General features: G+C 35.2%; 1 protein-coding gene across 9 annotated transcripts in view; it reads right to left on the reverse strand.

Moving 5' to 3' along the window:
• LOC104146873 (importin-11) overlaps positions 1 to 23735 on the reverse strand; it is a 99530-nt gene that overhangs the window by 15431 nt on the left and 60364 nt on the right. For 8 of the 9 annotated variants that reach the window (XM_068928948.1, XM_068928953.1, XM_068928950.1 and 5 more), the window contains 2 exons: positions 22892 to 23013; positions 2998 to 3093 (listed from right to left, as the gene is read on the reverse strand). In XM_068928948.1, the coding sequence (XP_068785049.1) occupies positions 2998 to 3093; positions 22892 to 23013 (218 nt within the window). Of the gene's footprint in view, positions 1 to 2997; positions 3094 to 10484; positions 12210 to 22891; positions 23014 to 23735 lie in introns of those variants that run through there. The other variant, XM_068928956.1, reaches the window with a different exon arrangement.

Below are 23735 nucleotides of genomic sequence, written 5' to 3' on the forward strand. Positions count from 1 at the left end.
TCATTTTATCTTCAGAAATACATCCACTATTTATATCAAAGTTTTAAAATTAGATAAAAATTCAATACGCATTTCAAAAATAGGAAATGGGCATTCCTCAATAAAATAAATGAAGAAATTTGTTTTAAAATAATGATTTTAATCAAGTAAATGAATCAAAATGCAATGGATATTACTATTCTATGGATATTCTATGGAATATTCTATGGATATTCTATTCTATTCCTATTCTAATGGATATTACTAATCTATTTTTTACACTTTAATATATTTTCTAACTGTTTCAATTGACTACTTTCCATTAATAGAATGAGAATCAAAAAAAGAGGCACCATTTTAGGCTGTACAGAGCAATTCAGAGATATCTTTCAGTAACAGTAATTATCAGGAAAAGACATGCTGTAAATAGATATATTTCAGCTCAAATTCTGACTTAAAAATATAGTCCGTTTTCTACATGTAGCAATATGTGGGTTTAAAAAACTTAAATTAGAAAAATCTGCTCTTCCTAACTAGAATTTCTCAATCTTTCCAAGCAAGTGCAATACAAGCACTTTGCATCTTATCAACATGAATAAAAATGGCACATATCCAAAACTGCATATTAGAAAAACTGGCAAAGAAACTAGAAAAACCTGGCACTAGAAAAACGATTTCTCATTACATTCATATTGCTCTGAGAAGAATTATCTAACAAGGGGTTTTGAAAACCATGTATGATCACTACTATTTATTCTAGATACTAAAAATCTGAAAGCCATTGAATAATAGAGGTTTAGGCGGAAAGAAATGAATTAGCTTCTACAGTCATTTATTTAAAGTGCCTTTTTAAGCAGATAAAACAAAGCTTTTACACTTCTGTTACTTTTCTGCTCTATTGCCAGTTGATAAGTAATAATATGCACAGTAATATCCATATTTTAACTATTGGTTTTGCAGTAAGTATAAAAATATAAATTATGAAAAATATTGGTTTAGATGCCAGAGTTTCTTCTGCCTCTTGAATAACTCAAAATAAGAAGAAAGGTTGACTGAACTTTTCATAAAGATATTGGTGAAAGTTATCCAGAGATAACTCAGAGACCTTTATCTCTGCATTTTTATCTATGCATTTCTATTTGGAAAGGTGGTTCCACTATCTCATTGCCCTAACTAGAACAGTTTCTTCAAATTTCCGGCTTAAATGTATTCATAGGCAGCTTACACAAGTATTCTCAGGCCAACACTGTCATTGAATTTGTATAGTTCATTTTCTTCCTGCATGAGGATCCATCCCCTCTTGCTCGTTTACAGACTGCAGTTATATACTGCTTCAGTCTTGGTTCTCCTGCACTAAACATGCATTTACTTTTAGTCTCCCTGCTAAGGTAGTTAGATATTATGACAATCAGAGGAGTGCATAATCTATTTCTTTTTTTTCTGAATGAGTTTTCAAGTTTAAATTCATTCTTCTTGAACCTGGACAGCCAGAATAGCATACATTACTTTCAGATAATGGTGAAATGTATAACATGAATGTCAGAATCTTTCAACAGCATGTTCAGTATCTGTCATCAGAAATGTGTCCTCGGTTCAGCATTCCTATATTTTATAGAGCAAAAAACAATGCCCAGAATTTGGAAAAGTACAATGACCAGTTCTGCAGGACTTCAACCTTAAAATATGAAATGAACTGGGACAAAGTTTTATTTATTTGCTCTGAAGATTCTTTTCAGTAAGCGCTGGCAATGCAATACATTTGGAAATAGAATGGACTCTATGGTGTTGTCTGTAATAAAAAACAGTGCCAGGGCATGTTCCCAGACCCTGGGAATCAATCACCTATACTGATAAATAACTAGAAAAATCCTTGGCATGGGTCAACCTGCGCTTTCACAAGCAAGTCTTGGGCACAGTTCAGGTTTTGCATGAGCAGCAGGTTTGTGTGTGCAGCCTGCCTGTTCTATGGGGAGGAGAGCTTAATAGCATGCACACTGGCTGTTCTGCGCCAGCTGGCTTCAGTGCCAGAAAACATTCCCATTCAATTAATTAGTATAGATACAGTCTATTCCATCACCAAGTAACTATCTGCAAGTTAGAAAATGTCTGATTTCAAGCACAAACTTATACTGTCATCAGAATATATTTTGCCCATAGACATACCCTAGAGAGCACCCCCCCTTTTGTTTTTTTTAACCTTACCATTGTTCTAAACCTATGTAATCACTGCAGAGAAAATGCAAAATTTAGATCTTTGTCTTTGAAACTCCTTATTATTCAATGCTTCTTGACTTCAACTTTGATCCAATACCACCAAGAACCTGGGAAGCAGCGGGAGATGAATTAGCGTGGTTCTGGTGGCTGTGTGTTCTCGGCACTCCTGCCCACCAGCCACGCCTGCTATAAAATAACTCCTGCTCCCACCTCAGGAAACTGCCTGTTCAGTTATGCCCTGTTGCAGATCAGCTTATTTCAATCTAAAAATTAATTTCAGAAGGAGGTCTGTTAAATGGAAAAACTGAAGGGGAAGAAAGGATCTTGTGGAACAGAATCCAATCATCTCCGCACCATGAAATGCTGGGTACATTGGGTATACTCAGTGAGTGAAGAGATTTTGGTGAAACCTCAGATGTCACATTCAAAGAAACTCTAAACTGACACCTATAAAGACATACATTTGTTGGATCGTAATTTAGATATAAAACATCATGTCAAACACACACCATAGGCAAGCACGGGAATCTTTTGAGACATCATTTAGTAGGCAATTTTATGAACAATACAAAAAAATTTATTCTCATCTTAAGCCGTTCTCTCCCCCTACAAAATTACAATCATTTTTCTTAGGATCAAAAATTTCCCATCTTCCTAAAGCACCCACTATTGCGAAAAGAGAACTCTTATGAGTGTACGTCTCGGCTGCCTACAATACTTCTTCAGTCAATTTTATATATATATAGTGTTTCCATCTTATGACTACTGTTAAACGTATACAAATTAATTATATTTTCCACTTACTCTTTGTATGTTCCTGTTTCAGGATCTTCAGTCATAACGTCATGTAGCCCTTCCACTGAAATGCTGATGATACCACAAAATTTATCTTGGATAACACTGGAAAAAGAATAGGAAGGTGACTTAGCTAAATAAGCTAAACAGGAAGTTTGCTCAATCATTGTAGGGCACAATTACCAAACAGTGTCTTCATTATTTACTGCTCAGCTGAGCATGTATCAAATAGTTATTTAAAATTTTTATGTATACTAGAGCAATGGCCTAAAGTTATCAAAAATATGTAAGAAATGTCTTTAATTATTTCTTAAAAAAACCCACTCATCTGCCAGCGTCTTCCAGAAGTAACTTTATAGTGTATTGAAAACCTGGATGTAATTGCAAATGGAATAACAGATGAAAAAAAAATATTAGCACAGAACTCTAGAATTGATTGTGGAAGGCATGCTCCTGCTAGTAGGGAGGTCAGGATATGGACTTCTGTTCCTAACGCTCCTCAACATTTTCTCCAATCACTATTCAATGCAAAATTTACAAGCAAACCCTTGAGGAAAGAGCAGATTGTAGGAGAGGTACGTTCCTCTCTTGTTTTCTTTGTCCAGTCTTATGAGTATTTCTTCCCCCTTCTTCCCAACTTAATGACTCTCCATGGAGGGTGAAAAACGTTTTACCCAGTTCAACACGCAAATCAATTTACTTAACTAGAAAGGAAGGTAAAAGGAGGATTCATCTGCTTAAGTATAGGAACCTTCTGTCATTTGAAACACTATGGTATTTAAGACAACTGCAAAGGGTTGGAAGGTATCGCACTGGTTGAGAGATAAGCACCTTTCTCCAGCATGAGCTCAAGGCCAGACTGCATACCTTCATAATATGTAAATTACATGACACTTTAGTTACATGAACCTGCCCTTACCCTACAAGCATATAAATTTTCAGAAGGGCATAGCACCATGATCTCCACTACAAAAAAAGTAGGCACCATCAACTTGTAATTAACAGATAGCAGTTGTGATTACTGTGATTTGTGTAAAATTCCCCGCCATTGTTTGCTTAATGCCACAGAGATGCTATTGTGGGACTTAGGTGGATGGACTCCTAGTCTGTGAACTACAAAAGGGTTAAGGAATATTGTAAGGGAAAAGATGCTCGCCTCAGGGAAGACTACAGAATTTTCAGCTATAGGCATCAAAGAAAAGGTTTAACAGGTAGTGGTAAACTACAACTCTTTTCCTAGGTCACTGCTACTGACTGAAGCACCTCACTTAGTCCCTGTTTGGAATGGGTAGGCTAAATTTTCCCCCAAACAGGCTGCTGCCTGTTAGGCTGAAGCGGACTGGTCCCATATGATTTTTGTTTAAAGACACTGAACGCTAAGTGTGCATATTGCATTTTGATAATATAAGTCCTTTGAAGTACTTAAAGTAGTCAAATATTTTTCTTAAAACGCTTTCAATTCTTTTTCATATTTAGGATCAAAAAAATGAAATACTGAATAAAATGTAGCAACTTTTACATTAGATACTTATGGTATATGAAGATATCTTTTCAGATAGACAATAAAATCTTATGCATATCAGAAAAACAGACATTATACAGCACTAGATACTTCAGAAAAAATAAAGTTAAAATTCTAAAGCTATAAAATATTTTTCAGATTTGCTTTGATAAGATTGTGATTCAACTCAAATTATTATTTTGTTTTCAAATGATTGTTTTTGTTCCATTTTTTAATTCAGATACAGAAAAATGCTAGGAAATGAACTTGTATTTTGTATAATGAAACTTGGAACTCCATAATTCCATACCAGCTATCAAATGGATACATTTTTATTTCATTTGCCTTATTGTTCCTTTCAAGTATCTATTTACATTTTAAAAGTGTTTTTCCTCCTTATGGAACAGCTTCACTGTCTCATTCAAAAAAACAACGTATTAAATCTTACGAGGCTGTATCTCTATGGGATTCTAAAGACAGGAAGCAAACAATCTAGAAATCACACAGCACTACTGAGAAAATAAGTAGCGTCGAATGAGCCCTCAGAGATGAAGGAGATTTCTTCACTTGAGCCAGAGATTTCTACATAGCATACCTTCCACTTAAGTTCTTTTGCCTCATACTTTTTTTGAAGCACATTTCTAGGAAAATGCCATTAACATGGTTAATACTTTGCCAACATGAGAAAGGAAACAGCTGTTCTAAAGTTCATTTCAATAGGTGACACAGGGAATTCAGCTAAGAACACCCGGGAACACTGCACACTGGAAGTAAGCTATGCTTTGAAAATATGTACCATTTAATTAATACTACAGGCCACTATCACCTACTTGGTAGCTACATTTTTTGCTTCCAATCCACCCAAATCCCTAATCACCACTGGAATCTGATATTTGATATTTCTGGGGGAGGAGGGGAGGAGAAGAGAGAAAGAAGTCTGACCCAGTGAAAGCAGAGCCATTCAGTGCCTTACAGAGTTAATTACAGTCAATCTATTCGGGGGGGAGTTACCTTATGCAGCCAAAACGCGAACATACTATAGGCATACCGCTCACTAAGTCTTTGGTTTTTTTTTTTTCCCCCCATGTTTACAAATTGATAACAGACACATACAGGAAGGCCTGTTTGAGCATGCTGTACTTCCAAGAATCTTTGACCTTTCCAGAAGAAACTGAGAACGTCGACAACCCAAAATACTGTGATAGTTACAAAAAATGGCCAGAGAATGCAGCCTATTAGTTATTTTCTTTTTCTGGAGAAGTTACTTTTACTTTTCTGGCAAAGATGAGGAATAACATTTTACTTTTTTCTTCTGTGAATACAGGAACTTATTAATGGCTTTTTTTTTTTTTTTGAGATTAGCAAATCCTACAGCATGTAGGACCTTTCAAAATTAGGTAACTATCACCTGTAGCTTTCAGTAAAGCTAATACTTTCTCCTTTTTCCCTTGCAATAGGAAATGAAGTTTCTTCTTACTAAAGGCTCACTGAAAAGTTTACCAAGTACGGAATCGTTAAGCAATACATTTATTTTTAGAATGTAAGACATGCTGAGAAAAAAAGACACCACATACTCATGTGCTCTGAAAAAAAACAAATCTAATTAAAATTCAATACCTATATAAAGTGTATTAGGTCTTATTTTCATGGAACAGAAAGGAAGAGCCATGCAAATCAATGTAACAAATTTTTAGAAGTCTAAAATTAGCCTGCTTGTTTCAAGAAATACATTGAAAAATCATATGGGTAGATTCAAAAAAGACTAGAATTAGTATTTAGATGAACTTTGGTTGGCTTCAAAACTAAGCAATTAATACTGTCACTACTAAAATTTTAGCTCAGAAAGGAGGCAGCATTTAAGCAGCTCCTTTCTCAAATTCCATATAGTCCAGATTAGCACCAGAACAAACAACAGCTTGTAACAGTTGTAACTGTTCTTATAACTACCCAGTTTCCCCGATTTATCAGGACAAAACATCATTTGGGCATGCAGCAAGAATCAGCAAGAGACAGGCCCAGAATTAGAGGTTTATAACCTCTATAATCCTGTTAGTTAGGATCTAGAACAGTCTAGGATCAAGTTCCAAAGCTGTAATTAACAAATATCAACATTATTTTAGTTAGTAAAAGGATCTTTTATGCCACCTGTAAGTAAAATTTGCCTTGCCTCTAATGAAAACAAAGTGTAGCAAACATACTTAGGATAATATATACACAAATAGTTTCACACATTTTAATTCAATATTTGCGTATTTGTTAGATAAGAGTAAAAGCTTTGCAAAGCAAAAAAGACTACACCAGTTCTGAAGAAAATGTTACATTGTTTTTTCCATTCTATCTGTCATTTCCAATACACTCAGCTATTCCTGTCAACATTTTTGTTATTCTGAGGTTTTATGCAAAAATTCAGAATTTGGATTTAAATTATGCAGCAATTCACTATAAATAAAGTTCTGTCATCACTTTAATAAAACATACATGATAATTTGTTAGTTGTTCTCAAATAAAATGGTCCCCACTTCTGCTATGTATATTCCTCAGTCTGTCAGAAGGGGAAGAAAAATGCTAGATAGGAAAGCATCCTTTTCTCCTCTAGAGATCAAAAGGAGAAGGAGAAAATTTTATCTGCTTTTCTACACTGGCCAGAATGAAGCAGTAAAAACCAAGAAATGGAGATGCTTCACCACCTTTACTGGTATACAGTAGATTTCAGAAAGATTAATTCTTTATTCTTATTTCATTAGCCAGAGGACAGGTGGATAGGGGACAAAGGGAGATTACTTGACACACATTACGAGTAATGTCTTTTTTTTTTTTTGCCCCTAGAAATTGCACAGTGCTAAGGAGCTCCCAATACAGTAATAACACAGCTAAGACAACCCCAGGAGAGTCCTATGGCTGACCATAAACTCAATGATAAACGTTATGAATGGGAATCCAATAGGGAACTGGTGACTAGAGGAAAACTTAAGTTCAATTTTACATCCTTAGGGCTGACTCTGCTAAACCTTCTAATATAATCTCTAATGATTTTAATAATTAGGATGCGTATGAACCACACTTGCCAACATTCATATACCTTTTTTTTTTTTAAACAGGGAAGGACCTCAGTCTCCCAGTGTGAAAATTTTAATATAAAAACTATTAATTGCAAAATGAAGGCATCTCCTAACATCTGCACAATGAATCTTTCAATTCCTTGTCACAGTCTTTTCCACACAGTTGTTAACAAGATGGCTATTAGAGGATGACTCCTACCTCTCCAAAAGATGACCTTCAACAGCTCTATCCCTTTGCTTGCAGGGACAGCACTATCAATTTCCTTATGCACTCCAGCACTACAGACAGTGAAACTCATTCTTGAAAAACAATTTCTACAGAAGCTTGCTATTGGAAAGAGCACACCTTCAGAGGGAACTGCATTCTTCATAGGAAAGCAGTTGTGGAACACAGTTTAAATAGAAGACCTGTAACGTGGCACATTTCTTGGAAAAGTGGGCTTGGTCAATCTCAACATCTGTCCACTCTAGAAAAATCCTCTTTTTATGAGGACATCTGCATTTCTATTAATGAAGTTTAATTAAGTAGTTCTCATTGGAATTTCTTTCACCTAGATGCTAATACAGTCCACTATTTTTGAAGGTATACTTATATAAAATTGACAATTCAGAAATACAGTACTTCAAACTGCAGAACTACTACCGCAGAACCACAGAACTCGCAGCTCTAATTAAAAAAAAAAAATTATCACAAGGAATTATTTAAGAGAGCCAGAAAGTAACAAGGAAAATGGGATAAAGAGAAAAAAAATTTAACCGATAGCCACCTCCAGAATTAAGCATGAATTAAAGTATCATCAATGTTTTCCCTCCTTAAAAAAATCTGTACATTACATTTAATATCTGATCTACAACTAGAAGAATATTATAAAATATATAAATAGTTCCTACTCATGCAATTCAAATGGTTTAAACTTTTGTTCAAGTTTAGCTGAATTCAGTGTTCCATAAACTATAAGTAGTTGATGTCTTATATAGTAAATTACACTAAAATTCAGTACTATGAAACAGTAAATTGAACTTTCAGTACATTCAATACAAAGAGATAATAAATAACAAGGAACAACAGATGCACACAACCTACGCTTCCATATTCACACACATACAGTACAGCCCAGGTCTGTATTCATACTGGTAGATAAGAAGATCTATTATTCTCAGAAATGGATTAGAGAAGCAAGAAATTGAATGACAGGGAGCAGCACAATATTAGGACATTTTGCCATGCATATTAGTTATGCTAGTAGAAGGAAAGCAGGCGGAAACAAGAAATGCTATGGTAGGTCTATGCATCTGCAGACTGCCCTTGGTCTCAAGATTGAATCTAGGAATAGCAAGATACTTATTTAGGCAACTTCAATTAACTTCATGGAAGGACAGACTAATATTCTAATATTTATATCTACATTTCGTGCTAAACGGTAGACTTAACACTGATTTAACTGTAAACTGAGTTGCTTAAAATTCAAGTGATTGCAATGCGTAGGTCACGTTTCTATGGAATACACGGAATCTACACAACCAAGTCCCATTCAACTAGTTGAAAACTTTACATTAATTGGATTTTCTGGAACGTATTCTGGATAAAGTTTGAATTACTGGAAAAAAAGAATCATAGAAATTCAGGTTCAAAATAAACCTACAGCACAACAGACATAACCTACCAATAACGTAAACAGAAAAAAGTTGAAACAAATGTAAAGTCCATTTTAAAATAATATCCCTTATTTAAATAAGGCTCCTAAGCTTAGTTAGCCTATACTGAGAAAATGTACTTTAACCTGACACTTGCAAATACATATCACAAATATTTAAATACCTTCAGCATTTAATCTAGAAGTTGCATATTTAAGTATATTTCTTCAGTTTATACTGTTTATTTCACAAAAAGCCACCTCTGAACTACTGCTATATAGATGTCAAGATATCTTTTCTAGTATATAACTAACCAGCTCTATTATCTTAGACACATTATAAACTTTGTCAATTTTTCAGTCAAAGGGGATGTTGGTTTCCATATTAACTCCAGTTGCAGTTATGATCATGAAATGATAGATGCACACACAAAAAGTCACATATTTTAATATATTCATTATACAGATTAAATACACAAATTTGTATATTAAAAGGTCATAGGCATGAACAAATTTATATCATTTTAAAATTTTTTGCTTTCTCAAAAGACTGAATACGTTAACTGTAAGAATGTTTTCCCCCCTCCCCACGGTGATGACCAGAGGAGGCAGAACAGAAAATGCTCATTACAATAAATACGTGAAGCAATCTTCTGTGCTCATTCACCTCAACTTTCTAGCTTCACGATCCTGACAGGATGATCTATTTTGCGTGCTCATCTTCAGGTTGGCTATGCAATTTCTACAGATACTTAATACCAATACGGACTACAAAATAAAGATAAATAAATATATAAGCACACTTTTTACTGCACATCTTTTGATATACTTGAGTTATAGATGAAAGATTCCTGCAACAGGGACAGAGGATTAATATATCTATCCATGTCAGATTTAACTGACATCTAACAAAGTGGATAAATTTCAAAATTATTAGAAAAAGAATGATGATGTGGAAAAAAATTATGCCGTTTCCCACAATACTACAACCAGCTGATTTTAACGAGTGAAGGAATTTTTAGAAAATTGAGTTCCTGATTTTTGGACATTTCAGAACGCCATAACTCAACACCAAATCAAATGAGGTAAATTACAACGCTGAATGTTCAAACAATATGACCTGTGCCTGACTCTCAGATGCTGTTCGCTTGAGCAGCCTAATTTGGTCCAGTTCTGAATGTCCCACTGAATTCTGAGTTAAAGACTGCATTGCGTCAGTTATGTTGTATCTGCCAGGCTGATAAAAACCATAATACTCTATCCTCTTTTCCCCTGAGTTTTCTAATACCTTCAGTTTCTGTCTAAACTGAATAATTTTGTATGTTAGGAACAGGATCACAGCACAAGCCAGAATGAAAAAGGCTAGTAAAATGTCAAAAGCCTGGTTCAGCTTTTCAACTTGCTGTGCACAAAGTAGAGATGTTTTTAATGACACAGATGCTGCATCTGAGGGAGATGAACTTTCTTCTTCTATGGTTGTGTTAACAGGGATAATCTGTGCTGGTATTTGCATTGGCAAGAGTGATACCACCGTAGTTGCCTGTGATGGATTTTCAACAGTATATTTTTCGTAAGGCAATGGGTTAGCAGATGTTGCTGTAGCTCCTTCCCAGAAATTAACATATCTAGTATCCACACTGAAAAACTGTTCAGATGTGTTGTGCCCGTCTGCCTTATGCCATGCCATCAGCAAAGTGGTAGTGCTGTGATGAGTATCTACAAATCCTAGATTCCAGACGTTTTCTGCACTGGCAGCAGGGCTACTGCAGTTGGCAAATGGAGTCCACTTAATATAATGTAAAGGTCTACCACGCATACTGCGGGGACTTTGACAATGAATTTTTACAGAAACAGAAGACGATGCCAGCCATTTATGTAATCCAAGCATTTTGCAGCTGCAGTTCCAAGGGTTATAATTTAACTGTAGGTGAGTTAAAGATACTAAGGGCTTGAGCACTTCAGGTTGCAACTCTGTAATATTGTTAAATGCTAAACTTAGTATTTTAAGCGAATGCCCCATATTTACAAAGGTACCATCACCAATACTGGCTATTTTATTTCTGTCTAGCTGTAGATACATTAAATTATGCAGCACAGTAAAAGTGCTGGAATTTATATTTTCTAAATCATTATAACTTAATATTAACTGGTTGAGGTTGTTTAATCCAAAAAATCCATTTATAGCAATATGTTTTAGGTTTGCACTTTTTAAAGACAGATATCTGAGCTTGTTAAGTCCTTTAAAGGCAAAAGGACGTATGGATCCAATGGGATTGTGAGACAAAGAGAGTCGTTGGAGACTTTTGAGCATTCCAATGGCATTTGATGGCACGACGGTTAAGTTGTTACCTTCAAGATACAAACACACAAGGTGTTCGAGGTGATAAAACGCTGAATCTGATATCCGTGAAATCTTATTATTGGCTAGATTAAGTGTTTGGAGACCTATCATTCCCAAAAAAGTCCCACTTCCAAGGACACTGAGACGATTCCTTTGAAGCATTAAAATTCTAACTGAAAAAAGACCACTAAATAATCCTCTAGGAACAAAAGCTATTTGATTATTCTGTAGGTATAAACAGCGAAGACTGGAAAGACCTTCAAATATTCCTGGATCCAGGCGCTTAATATTATTGTTATTTAGATGCAAGTAGCACAGCTTATGGAGTTCCACAAAAGCTTTCGGATGTACATATGAAATACCGGAATTATCCATGTACAGTGCAGCAAGTTTCTGAAGGCCTGTTAATTCATTTGGAATCACATGTGATATATTATTCCCACTGAGGTATACAAGAATTGTGTTTTTTGGAAAGTTCCGTGGGATGCTTGCGAGGCCTAAGTTACGACAGTTAACTTGCCTCCCTGTGCAGAGTCGGCAAACAGATGGACAGCCAAGAATCTCCTTCTGGAGCAGCAACAAAAGAAAACAATTAAGAACATACAGGAATGCTCCTATGCAGGGTGGAGAACTTTGTAGTCCATACATATCCCTGTCTTTGTCCTTCTCACTCATCTCTGACTTCGCTAGTAGAGATAAAAAAAAAAAAAGATCAAGTTTATAAATATTATCCATTTGAAAATTTAAAAATTTTACTTGTACAGCCTAAAAAAAAAAAAAAAGGCAAGAATTACTTTCCAGATTGGTATTTTATATATTCTCCTTTGATGCCAAATAAGCAGTTTTATTTTGAAACTGAAGTAAGTACCATGAGTTTGAACAATACTGAAAAAAATTTCAGCGTAAATGAATAGTAAAACAAATACACTGCCAACCTAGCCAGAAAATATTTAACTGGTTAGGACATAAAAGCAATTAAGCTGCCAAAATAATGGCTTCCAGCAGTAAATTCAACATACTGCTTATTCCTTTAACTGTTTTATATATTTGAAAAACGAGTAGGAGATGTTATAGAAACATTCAGGTAGAAATGCCAGCAGAAAACAAGTTTCCTTTCGTTAGTGGCTCATTTCTAATTTGAATTTTACTTTTATAAAAGTTCAGCTACATTCAAAATAAATAAAAATAAATTCTTACCCCAAATCTGCAGTTCATTATTTCCGTTATTTTGTTGCTTTGCAGTTCACCGGGCTAAGTCACAGCTTAACATACTATATTAATCTGCGAAACCTTTTTAAAAGCAATATTCTCACATACTAGAGCTCTCGTATTTTGTCCTAGGCTTTGCAACTGTTCAACTCAGGAAACAAAGTAATAAGTGGTTAAAGTGAGGTTGCCATGGATACAGGAAACAGTAAGACAGGAAGCCATTTTATCTGTGCTTCAGAAGTATTGTTGGAAAGGAAATCTCAACTACTTGTTTCTAGAAAACCGAGAACTATCTTAGCTTGTAACTATTACTGCTCTTTTCTTTTTTAAGTAGTAGTGCTCAAAAGACTTTTATGCAAGATGGTGAGGTATAATTATTACAGAATAAAGGATATCTCTTTGTAATAGTACTATGCCTTACCTGGAAATCCTTTTTTCTTTCAGTCAGAAACCCAATGCTTTATCAAATAACTAGCAACATCTATACAGTTCTGTTCGCAGGGTAAAACTGCTCTTAATACAAACACACTCATGCAGCATAGTGAAGACGGGGACCACCAAGGTCTGCAAGGTGGAGCCTGGGAAAGCTCCCCAGGGCAGCTGAGGACATCCTGCAGGTCAGGACGGCAGGATGAGGTATTAAAGACTGGCGCCTAGTCTAAGATGTAGGCACTTTGTTAAGTTTCTTTTTAAGACACTTAAGAAAAAAAAAAAAAAACACACACACACAAAACAAAAACCAAAAAAGCACCTGCAAAGGTTTACATATGTTCTAAGAATTACACCCTTAGGAACAGGGTTAGTTTCCTTTAGCGTCTCTTGTGCAGATAAACATTTAGTGCAAATAACACATGCACTATAAATATCACCCTCACTTAAATAACAGAGATTACATCCTCAGTTTATCTGTCATAGGGACTAAACACCCGCAATGACCTGTCTCGTAATCAAAGGGGAAAAGGGTCTAGAAACAGGATAGAAACTTAGAAATTAAGCCTACGAATAGCAATATAACTATAAAAATCACGATTTATATTAAAATGAGACCTCTTGCTCAGCAAAAAAGAGGATGAGAAAGCCCATAAAGTCAGTCAAAAAAACGACGCTATGGAAGCATCAGGTCACTTTGCCTACACTGATCTCATGTAGGAAGCAAGAGTTCAAGTGGGAGTAAAGTACTACCCAAATACCTTTGTCTATAAGAATCCATACTGAAATGCAGAAAGCACATGAAAAGGAGCACATCCGTGAAGAGGCTTTCTTCCAAATTCTGCCAAAAGAACCCTGCATTTTCAGAGATTTCAAAACATAATCTTAACCACAATGTTTGGAATCTGCAAAATTTGCACTGTGAAATGTGATATTGTTATCAACGGACATTCTCCTTCGACTTTTCAACTACAAGAGGCCAAAAATACCCAGAATTTGCTTGCCCTTAAACAGTAAAATTTATTATTAACTGAAAGCTATAAAGAAAGCATTTAAATGTGAAAACCTCAAGCATTTATTTGAAATGCACCACTATTAGAGATGGCTAACCATGTTTTATTCACTATAAATTTTGCTCTCCTGTTAAGTACAAATGTCAACTTTTAGATGTGAATACAGCTTCGCGTGGCAATAGAATCCTGAAGTGAATTTTATCTTAATATGCTCACAGTATTAAAATGACTAACGTCATTGCTTTTTAACATAGGAAAAACTAGTTCCACAATGAATGAGGAAAAACATTAACTCAATATATCAACTCAATTAGTTAATACTCCTTGTCAAACGAGCATGAAGTCTGAGCAAAAGTAATTTACCAAATTCAACAGGATTTTTCAAATTCTGCATAAAATGACAGGCCAAAGCAACTGGAAGAACACAAAAACACTGTACTAAGTACAGTCCTTCCAAGCAATCTCTATTTTCTCTGCACTCACTGATTTATGTTAGGTTCAAGTTATGAATATTAATGAGCACAAAATCATCCAACTCAAATTTATGTACAGCAGAAAAAATGCAACAGGTTCAAAAACAAGTTCTAAACTTACCCATCTTTAAAAAATAACAAAGCCAACTTTTAAAGAGGAATTTCAATCCCATAATTTTTACTCAATGATGTTAAAGCCCACCACACAATGGATGAAAAACAATTATGATTACTGCAGTTCTTTTGAACTTTTAAGAGCAAACCTGTTTCCCTCCCACTGTATATTTTATTTTAAAAAATAACATAACACAGTAAAACTAAGTAGGGGCAAAAGTAAAAAATGTCAAAAGAAATGCACAGGTTTGGTTTCCCTTTGATACGCTGTTAGTATCTCAACAGAGAATTCAGAGGAAAACTACAAGGCTGGCTGTTCTTCACACTCATTTTCCTTGATACCTTTACTATCGAAATGGTTGGTCGCAATCGTCTCTAAAAGTATCGTACTCTCCCAGCGTTTGCCTATATTTTCTCCTTGTTACTATCATTCAAATAATTTAACAAACATCTCCTCCCGTAGGTCTTGCTCCTTTCTGCTTTTATTCTCCACAGGTGGGCTATGATGTATATTTTTTGTCTTGTTTTCAAATAGCTACAATCTCACCTTCCCCATATCTCCAGATATGGCTTCGGGTCAGAACAATTCAGGTACTGCCTACCACTTGGGTAGCATATACATCAACTTTTAATCTTAGTTCACCTAGCTACATCCAGGCAACATCTGCTATGGACATCTTATTAATGTTAGTTTATCAGGCCTCAAAACCCCTTTACTTTCATCATCTTCATCCAGATTATGGATGATTTGTACACAAATGTCTGATTTCTCAAATACTGCATATTCCTCCTTTCATATTCCTGTACAAGTTCTTGATCTTTTACTTACTGGAAATTTCTCTGTTCATAGAGTGCTATTGCATTCTAATATAATGGAAACAGTGACTCTTACGAAGGGCACGGACAGGCACTACAGATTATCATAATACCAAAATAATAACCCAGCAAAAACGTTCCACATTTAAAAACTCCCATAGTACGAAACATTCATATATGTAAACATGCATCACAAATCCATCTCAAAATTATGAGGCCATCTTTACTTCCCTTTTTATTCTTAACATTTACTACTTTTGATTAAATCATTAAGCAGCTTTTAAAATATACTGAGAAGCGGCAGCATGTGAAAACATACAATTATTTTTCCCATTTAGGATAAGAAAATGAATATATCTCCATTTTTTAAATCTCATTTTGCTTTAAACGCCAATAAATAATATGACAGAAAGCATTCTGCAACTAAAATGACACTAACAGAATCACTGATGAGAAATTGTTAGCGTAAATTTCTCACCTAGTTGTAAACAATCATTGCATCAACAAATCACATTTGTCAGGCAAACTAAAGAAAAAAAGTAACAAGTCTTCTACAGAGTGAGTAGTAGTCCTGTAAATAAAACATATCAAAAAAGGCTGGCCCTCGATGAAACCAGATGTGACATGCTGAGAAAAAACAGTATTTATAGTTGCAGCTTTTACTACTCACTGAAATATTTAGTGAACTCTGTTCAAATTAGAAAAGTGATGAAAAAAATATATTCAATGTTAATGCAACTATCTTTAAAAAAAGATTTATTGCCACCTACTGCTTTTTAAAAATATTGAAGATCTAGCTTCTTATAAACCCTGCATTCTAATTTCACAGTAACAGATGTGCATATGATAAAATTAAAATCCAAAGATTTAAACAATTCAAAACAAAATCATTTCAAAACTTCAACTGGAATAATTCACCTCCTAGGAATTTATTCAAAACTAAATCCAGTTTTATAGCTCTCAGCAGCACACTGCCTGCATTAGCAGCTGATAGCTTCTAAAAACTGTACAAAGAGGAAGCATAACAATTAGTGCATTTTCTGAAAATTACAGATAATATCCATACACGAAGTACAAAAGCTACTTCTTTAAAAACCCAATGTTCTTTATGCTAGCACGTTAGACACTTCCTTGATATTCCGTTCAACCATCACTTTCATCAGATTGTCTGAACATAAAACATCATTAAGACGGTACTTATTTACATAAGTTCTTCTGGTGACGTGGGTACTGTTGATAATTTTTGAGATCACATCTTAAGAGGCTTGCACTGTTAAGAAAAGTCACAAAAATCTCAGCTACTCTCAGGCAGTCTCACATTTCATGGAGCATATGGCAAAGGACGAATACGTGTACCAAAGCAGCTCAGAACACACACAGGTGGGAACAACAACAAATTGTACTAGTTATTTTTAAAAATCTACTCCAGTCTTGTGATTGCTGACTCATTTTTAATAATATGGCATGCTTTAGTCACTGGTCACTCAATAACTTATCTGCAAACATGTAAACTGCACATTACAAAGGATAAAGCTAGAAAAAAAGCCATTCGGTCCTTTATATAAAGGACAGCAAAAAGAAAATAATTTAAAAATCAATTTTAAATAAAATTTAAATTATGTTTAGAAGAGTTTTAGGAAAGATTTCCAAAACCCTATATTTAAATAGGTCACAAACAAAAGCAAGGCATCAGAAGCAAATCAACCCCCTATGACCACAGCTCGTTTTCTGCAATAGGTCAATTGCATTTGGTGACATGCCCATGCCATCATTTGATTTATTTTTCCTTGCAAACAAGGCACTATGGGCAGTGAAATTACAATTTCTTCCCGACCATTCCACAAGAACAACTAGATGCAGATGAAAAAACGTGGAAATTCTGAACAACAGAAGTTTAAAGTGTCTTTCTAATCCGCATCTTCTTGCCAATATTATAAGGTGAACTGCATATAGTACTACAGCTTCCTTAACACTTGGAATGATACAGACTAATGGTACTCAGATGAAGACTGAAAGCATATTTTTCACTCAATTAAAATTGCACCACTACCTGGTGGACCAATCAAACACATCCCAAGGCCAAAGACAGATTATGTTTTTACAGTTGTCAACAGAGCTCCTTTTAATATGTGTGTGGGTGAGCCCATCTTTGACTGAAGGAATAAAACAGTGAAGGGGAAGACAGGGAAATGGACTCAGGAGTACATTCTCCTTTCTTTATACGGGTATTAAAATCAGCTATGTAACAAATTTTCACTTTATAAATGGGGATACAAATAAGGAGAACATGACATTTTATAAAGCACTTTTTCTGCCATTTCCTGCGTTACATATAGACAGCTTAAGAGGAAAATTAAATTTCCTAACTTAAAATAACTTTAGCAAAATGACAGAGAAAAAAACTAACTTTTGTAATTACCTAATGAAGACTTATAATTACATACTATGCGTACCTTAAACTGGCAATGCCAATTATCTAATTGGCAGAACTCATAGTAGCTGACATATCAGACTTGACGCAGTGAGAAAAAGCAGACATTCATTTACATAAAGATTAGATACGAGCACAGCGACCCAGAGAACCTCTTAGGCACTGAACATTTTCCCCACAGTAGTTTTTGAGACAAATAATTCAATTTGAATCAAAGGGAAAAAATGAAGACTAGAATCTCAAAATACTACTGAAGCGCTGGAAAAAGACAAAACAAATTCAAATGCTTCACATTTCAATCTCAGCAAAGTTAATTCTCAAACTGGGCTTACCCTCAGGCACCAAAATTAGTAGAACCTTTTGGAAAACAGCTTTAATTTTGTGTTATAAATTCTTAAAAGTAGACAAAAATACTTCACAGGCAAGCTCTTAAAAAAATCCCCCAAGAACAGAAATATTTAGATACAGGACAAAGTGGAATAGAAAAGCCCATTAAAATTATTAACTCCTTATTCTAATTTCTGAGTTACTGAGAACTCTAAAACTGTTACTAAAGTTTTTAAAATTTGACTTAGCTTCCTACTATTTGTTTTGTATTTTCATTACACTCATCTGACTATTATACACAACTAATGCATTCCTTTCCCCATGCAGCATCATAAGAACATCTAACATGGAACTGAGGTGTAGTAACAAACTAAAATGATTTGAAATGACAGAGTAATTACAACAGTAGGCAAAATTACCCATTCAGACCCTATCCATTCAGAAACACCCTCTAGTAATCAACATTAACAAATGAAATAATAGCCACAGATGACACTGTAATGTCTTGGAGAATTATGTCCAGCTTCATTCCATTTCACATTGGCGTCCCTTTTATGCACGTGACACAGCAAATTATTTTAACGTGTTTACTGAACTCCTCTTATCTTTTTGCCTTCCATGCGTGATGGAAATTTCACGGCCTAACAAGAGTGAAAAACTAAACCTTTATGCTTCTTGTTCATATAACAACCTGATTACAAATTGCTTTCTTTAAGGAATTTATAAAAGACAAACTTTCACTGGCCATGTTAGAAAATATGTTAGCTTGCAAAAGTACGCAAGCATTAGAGGTCAACAAAAAAAAACTCCACGGATTTACAAGCTTCATGAAACAAGGACAAATCCTGGACTCTTTTTATTCTGACTCATGTTGAAAGACTGTTAACAGAGGCTGGATAACTAACATGAAACACATTCTGTCTTCAACAGCACATTTCTTGTGCTTTCACTTTTCTAATGAAAGCAAGGAGCGATTAGATCTAGAACCCCTTAAAAACCCAAGTTAGACTATGAACCCCAAACATTCACAAAGCTGTTGCTCAGAAGTTGTGAGTTGCAGAGAACAAAGTGGTAGCATTACTTAGCACAAAACAATCACATTTTCACAGACAGGCATAAAACAAATACTGTGCGCCTAGGCAACGTGCCATGAAAGAAAAATATCAAGTTAGATGAATCTTGCAAACACCCATGTATTAGTATGTTAGGATCTAAACAGAGAAACATGCTGTTGCTGGACAATCAGTAAACTTTAAAGTAGTCCTACTTAATAGATATCAAGCATCCTTAAGAGAAACTGTGAGATTTTATAACTACATGGAACTAAGACTAGATTACATCCCAGGTCAAGATTTTACTGACTTAAGTCACATTGGGAACCTCTCAGTCAGGAGACATTGCTACACCACATGAGTATCTTTATGACCTTGATCTTGTTGCTGGACCCTACTGATTCTAAAGAAAAAGATCCTTAAAAAAAGGCTAGCCCATACTTAGTCAAAAAAATGGTTCACTATTTTATGAAGTACCAAGAGCTTTTAATAAACGCATATCAAAGAACATAAATATAGAGAACTGGTCAGTTGGTAGTAAGAGCACAAAACGTGGACAATAGTAAGCATGCACATATAGTCAGACAAAAAATGCTAACATAATTTGAGTGGCCAGATGCAGATGGTAAATGCAGATAATTGGGTAGCATTCAGTTTATGAGAAAAACAAGTAAAACCAGGAAATTACTGCTAAGTGAAAAGGTGCTGCAGCACACTAATCGGGAAAGAAACTTAGTTATTGTTATTTTTAAATTTTTTTAATATGAACTTCTGAAGACTAACACAATGTGCAGCTGTGCATAGGAAGATAAACAGGATGTTGAACTGAAGGACCATATGCAGACAGGATAAAATGCAGTGGTACACTGTTGCTATTAAAGTCCCGTGAGCTTACATATGCCATTACATAAAACTCAAAGATACTGTCTACAGAAGAAAGCTATAGGTTGGCTAATAAACAGTCAGTTCACAATTTGCTTAGACCAACTAATTGGCCTGAAAACCACTGGAACATACAACCGCACTCCGGTGGTTCCCATCTTATCCAGTCTGAAGTCCTTCACTTGTGAAGACGCTACTGTCAAAGAAGCTCTGTTTGAAATAATCTTATTTTTGCCATGCTTGTTTTTAACTGAATAATGATGTTAAGATTTGGCTTCAGCCAAAGAGAAGAGAGTCCCCAGTGAACATATGCACAATTGCCAAAACGATCATTAACTAGAAAAATACCCCAAAACAATGGTTTTGTACTACAGAGTTGGCAGGGAGGGGGAAGGAACAGGGAAAGAGTTTCCTCCCCCCATCATTTAATTCATAAAGCAGCTCTGTGGTGTGCTACTTTTGTCTACGCCTTGCCTTTCCTCACTAAATAATTTGATATTATTATTCTATTATTTTATAGGCTAGAGGAGGCAACAGGCGAAGAACGAAATCCCCAGGAAGCGCTAGATACAGTGCTGCTGCCTATTTTCCCTGGAGCAGAATCCTGAAAACCTGAGCCTGCCACTGGTACCACCAATGATCACTGAACGGGACAGCACTGCCTGCTAAGCTGAGAGTGAAACAGGAAAAGCAGCAGGCTCAGCTTTCTGGAGCAAACCAGTCTCACTGCCATTCTTGGGAGACAAAACTCTATTCTGGCCATGCAGCTGAGGAATCTTGAGTTGGCTTTGGATATCCAAAAGAGTATCTAAAACAGGAGCCTGTTTAGAAAAGTATTCCCAAAGGAAAAATTACTTTGCTTTTCTTGAGAAGGTTGTTTGTATGAATCAAAACAATATTTTGTTTAAATATTGTACTGTTTAAATTACTGTTTAAACCTTTCAAATTGATTTGCACAATAGTCCTATTTTAGAAAAATAAATTTTAACAGGAGTTTCAAGTGTTCAAATGCAGCAAGCACACATAATATAATGGGAATAATACAATGGGATTGATAGAATGATTCATATTGTTCCATAGTAGATGGAAAAATCAATTGGTAGAATCAATTTCACATATTCTGTCTGAAGGTATATTTGGTCTGGGTAGTAAAATTTCTGCAGCTATTACATAAAGATGCCCATTAAAAAGAGGAGTTTTTTTATTTGAGAAAAGTATTCCTAAATAATTTGAATATCTGGAAAATAAAGTTGTCATTTGGAGAATTTCTATTGTGTAAGGACTGCCAGGAATAATTGGCTCTTGCAGCAGGAAATTTGGAGCAGCTGAAGGTAGTTCAAAATAACAAAGATATCTACAGCAAGTTCTTTTTCCTTCCTCTCTATAAGAGAAACTTGAAAGGAAGACAGGCATTTATCGGCATTCCACTTCAGCACCTTAAATTTTAGGTAATACTTCTTTAACAAGGTTTAGAATACACCCATAAGTAATATAGCATTGCCACAATTACTGAAAAAATAAACATCCCCGCTTCCCCCTCCCCCCCCCCAAAAAAAAAAACAAACAACTTTTGCACAAAGCAGCTGCTTGATTCACCTTTGGCTAGGTGTCTGTCCTGATGACTGCGGAAAGGAAGGGAAGGGGGAGCAGAAAACAGACAACTTCTATGCATATTAGAAGCAGTGAAACCTCTTTAAATTATACATACAAGAGCTCCCTAATGTTTAGAGTACTGAGTACATATTCTACAGCTTTACAGATACTGACACAGTTTTAGGATTTCTAAGCAGAACCTTAATTACCATTAGAAAATACTTTACAACTTTTCAGGAAATCCTCCAAACCAAATGCAAACTCATGCCATACCGTCTTCCCGACTTACAAAGCAGACGAGTAATTCTAAGGTAACTATGGACTAAAAACACCATCTAAACATGTGTTATACATGAATCCCAACAGTGACAATTTCAAACTCGGTGTTACACTATTCATCATTTTCACTGAAAACATTCCTTTTATGTGTGTATTGACCAACGATAATGGACAGAAAAAAGACAATAATGTAAGCTGCTTGCTACAGAAGTCTACAGTGAAAAAACACCCAATCTTATTTCTTTTTGCCATGCAACTCTTCCACTTTGTGTCATGAAGGGGAAAAACAGGATGAAAGTTGAGATCTGCACTCAATATGAAGTAAGACTGAACAAATATTGTTCCCTGGAAGGGACCCCAAAAGACTTACAGGCCAATGAAAACTACTTAAACACAGTTGTGAGAAGCAGCTAGCCCAGTATTAATATGAGAATGTGCAGTATATGATAATATACTATATGACAGTATATTATCATATACTATATGACAGCACAGGATAATAAAATATACAGTCCTGTTTCCTCACTTTGACATATAAGGAAGTTTACTGCATTGCTAAGAAATGCAATAAAGAGTTAATATAATGTGGTATGAACACTCTTAAATATTTTGCCGTATATTTAGCCACAAACAAAGATGCAATAAAATTACTCATTCCTGAATATTAACCTGCAGAATCGTGAGAGATTTTTAAAAACATCTTGAGGGCCTTCTTAGTATTCTTGTATAATGCATTTTAAATTTGCTCACCTATTCACTGATGGCAGAAGTGACAGCAACGCCAAAGCAGAAAGTTTTCGTCTTTCTGGCTGAGTGATGTTATCCATCCGATCAACCCACATTTCAATCATGTTACCGAGAATTTGGTCCAACTGAAGAAGGGGAAAAAGAAATATATTGCATATAATAAACTTACAGATAAACTGCTCTGTTGTATTGCAATGTATAAGAAAACAGAATGTTTTCAGTTAATGCACGCCCACTTAATTTAGTATATTAGAAAAACACTAATTTAGCAATCAATTTGGAGACATTCAGTCTGGGAAAGTGACCATCCAGTTATGTACAGATGATACAAGTAGACTGTTGCTGCAGATTTTTTATCATCTATGACAGTGCTTCCAGGACTTCTTCCTTCCCTGAGTATTTCCATTTTAGTATTGTCTTCCATTTTAGTATTGTCTTCTCTTGTCAAAGAGCTCTGGAGCCCAGCCATCTCTACCTCAGGGACTAAGAAGTATCAAAGCTTGTCATCAGAGCTAAGAACACAGCAGGACACTCACTGTACGGTACACCTAAAGTTTTAGTAATGTGTTCGATTCATGCTTAATTTTCAGTTAACAGAGAGATTACCTACCAGCTGAGCATAAATGACTTAAGTTTTGAGACCTGCTGTTGTCTGTCTTTCAGAATATTCCTATCACAGCAGTCCTCAGTTCCCTAATAATAACAGCAGCATGCTGTGCAAAGAATATGCATACACAAAGACGACACAGTTAAAACAGGTTCCAAATCTAAATGAATATTTCTGTTAGGGTGTATGAATAAAGGCTAATCACAGAGAACACAAAAAGCCAGCAAAGATAAGAAACAC

The sequence above is a fragment of the Struthio camelus genome, chromosome Z, assembly GCF_040807025.1.
Source record: "Struthio camelus isolate bStrCam1 chromosome Z, bStrCam1.hap1, whole genome shotgun sequence".
In the NCBI taxonomy this organism is placed as follows: Eukaryota; Metazoa; Chordata; class Aves; order Struthioniformes; family Struthionidae; genus Struthio; species Struthio camelus.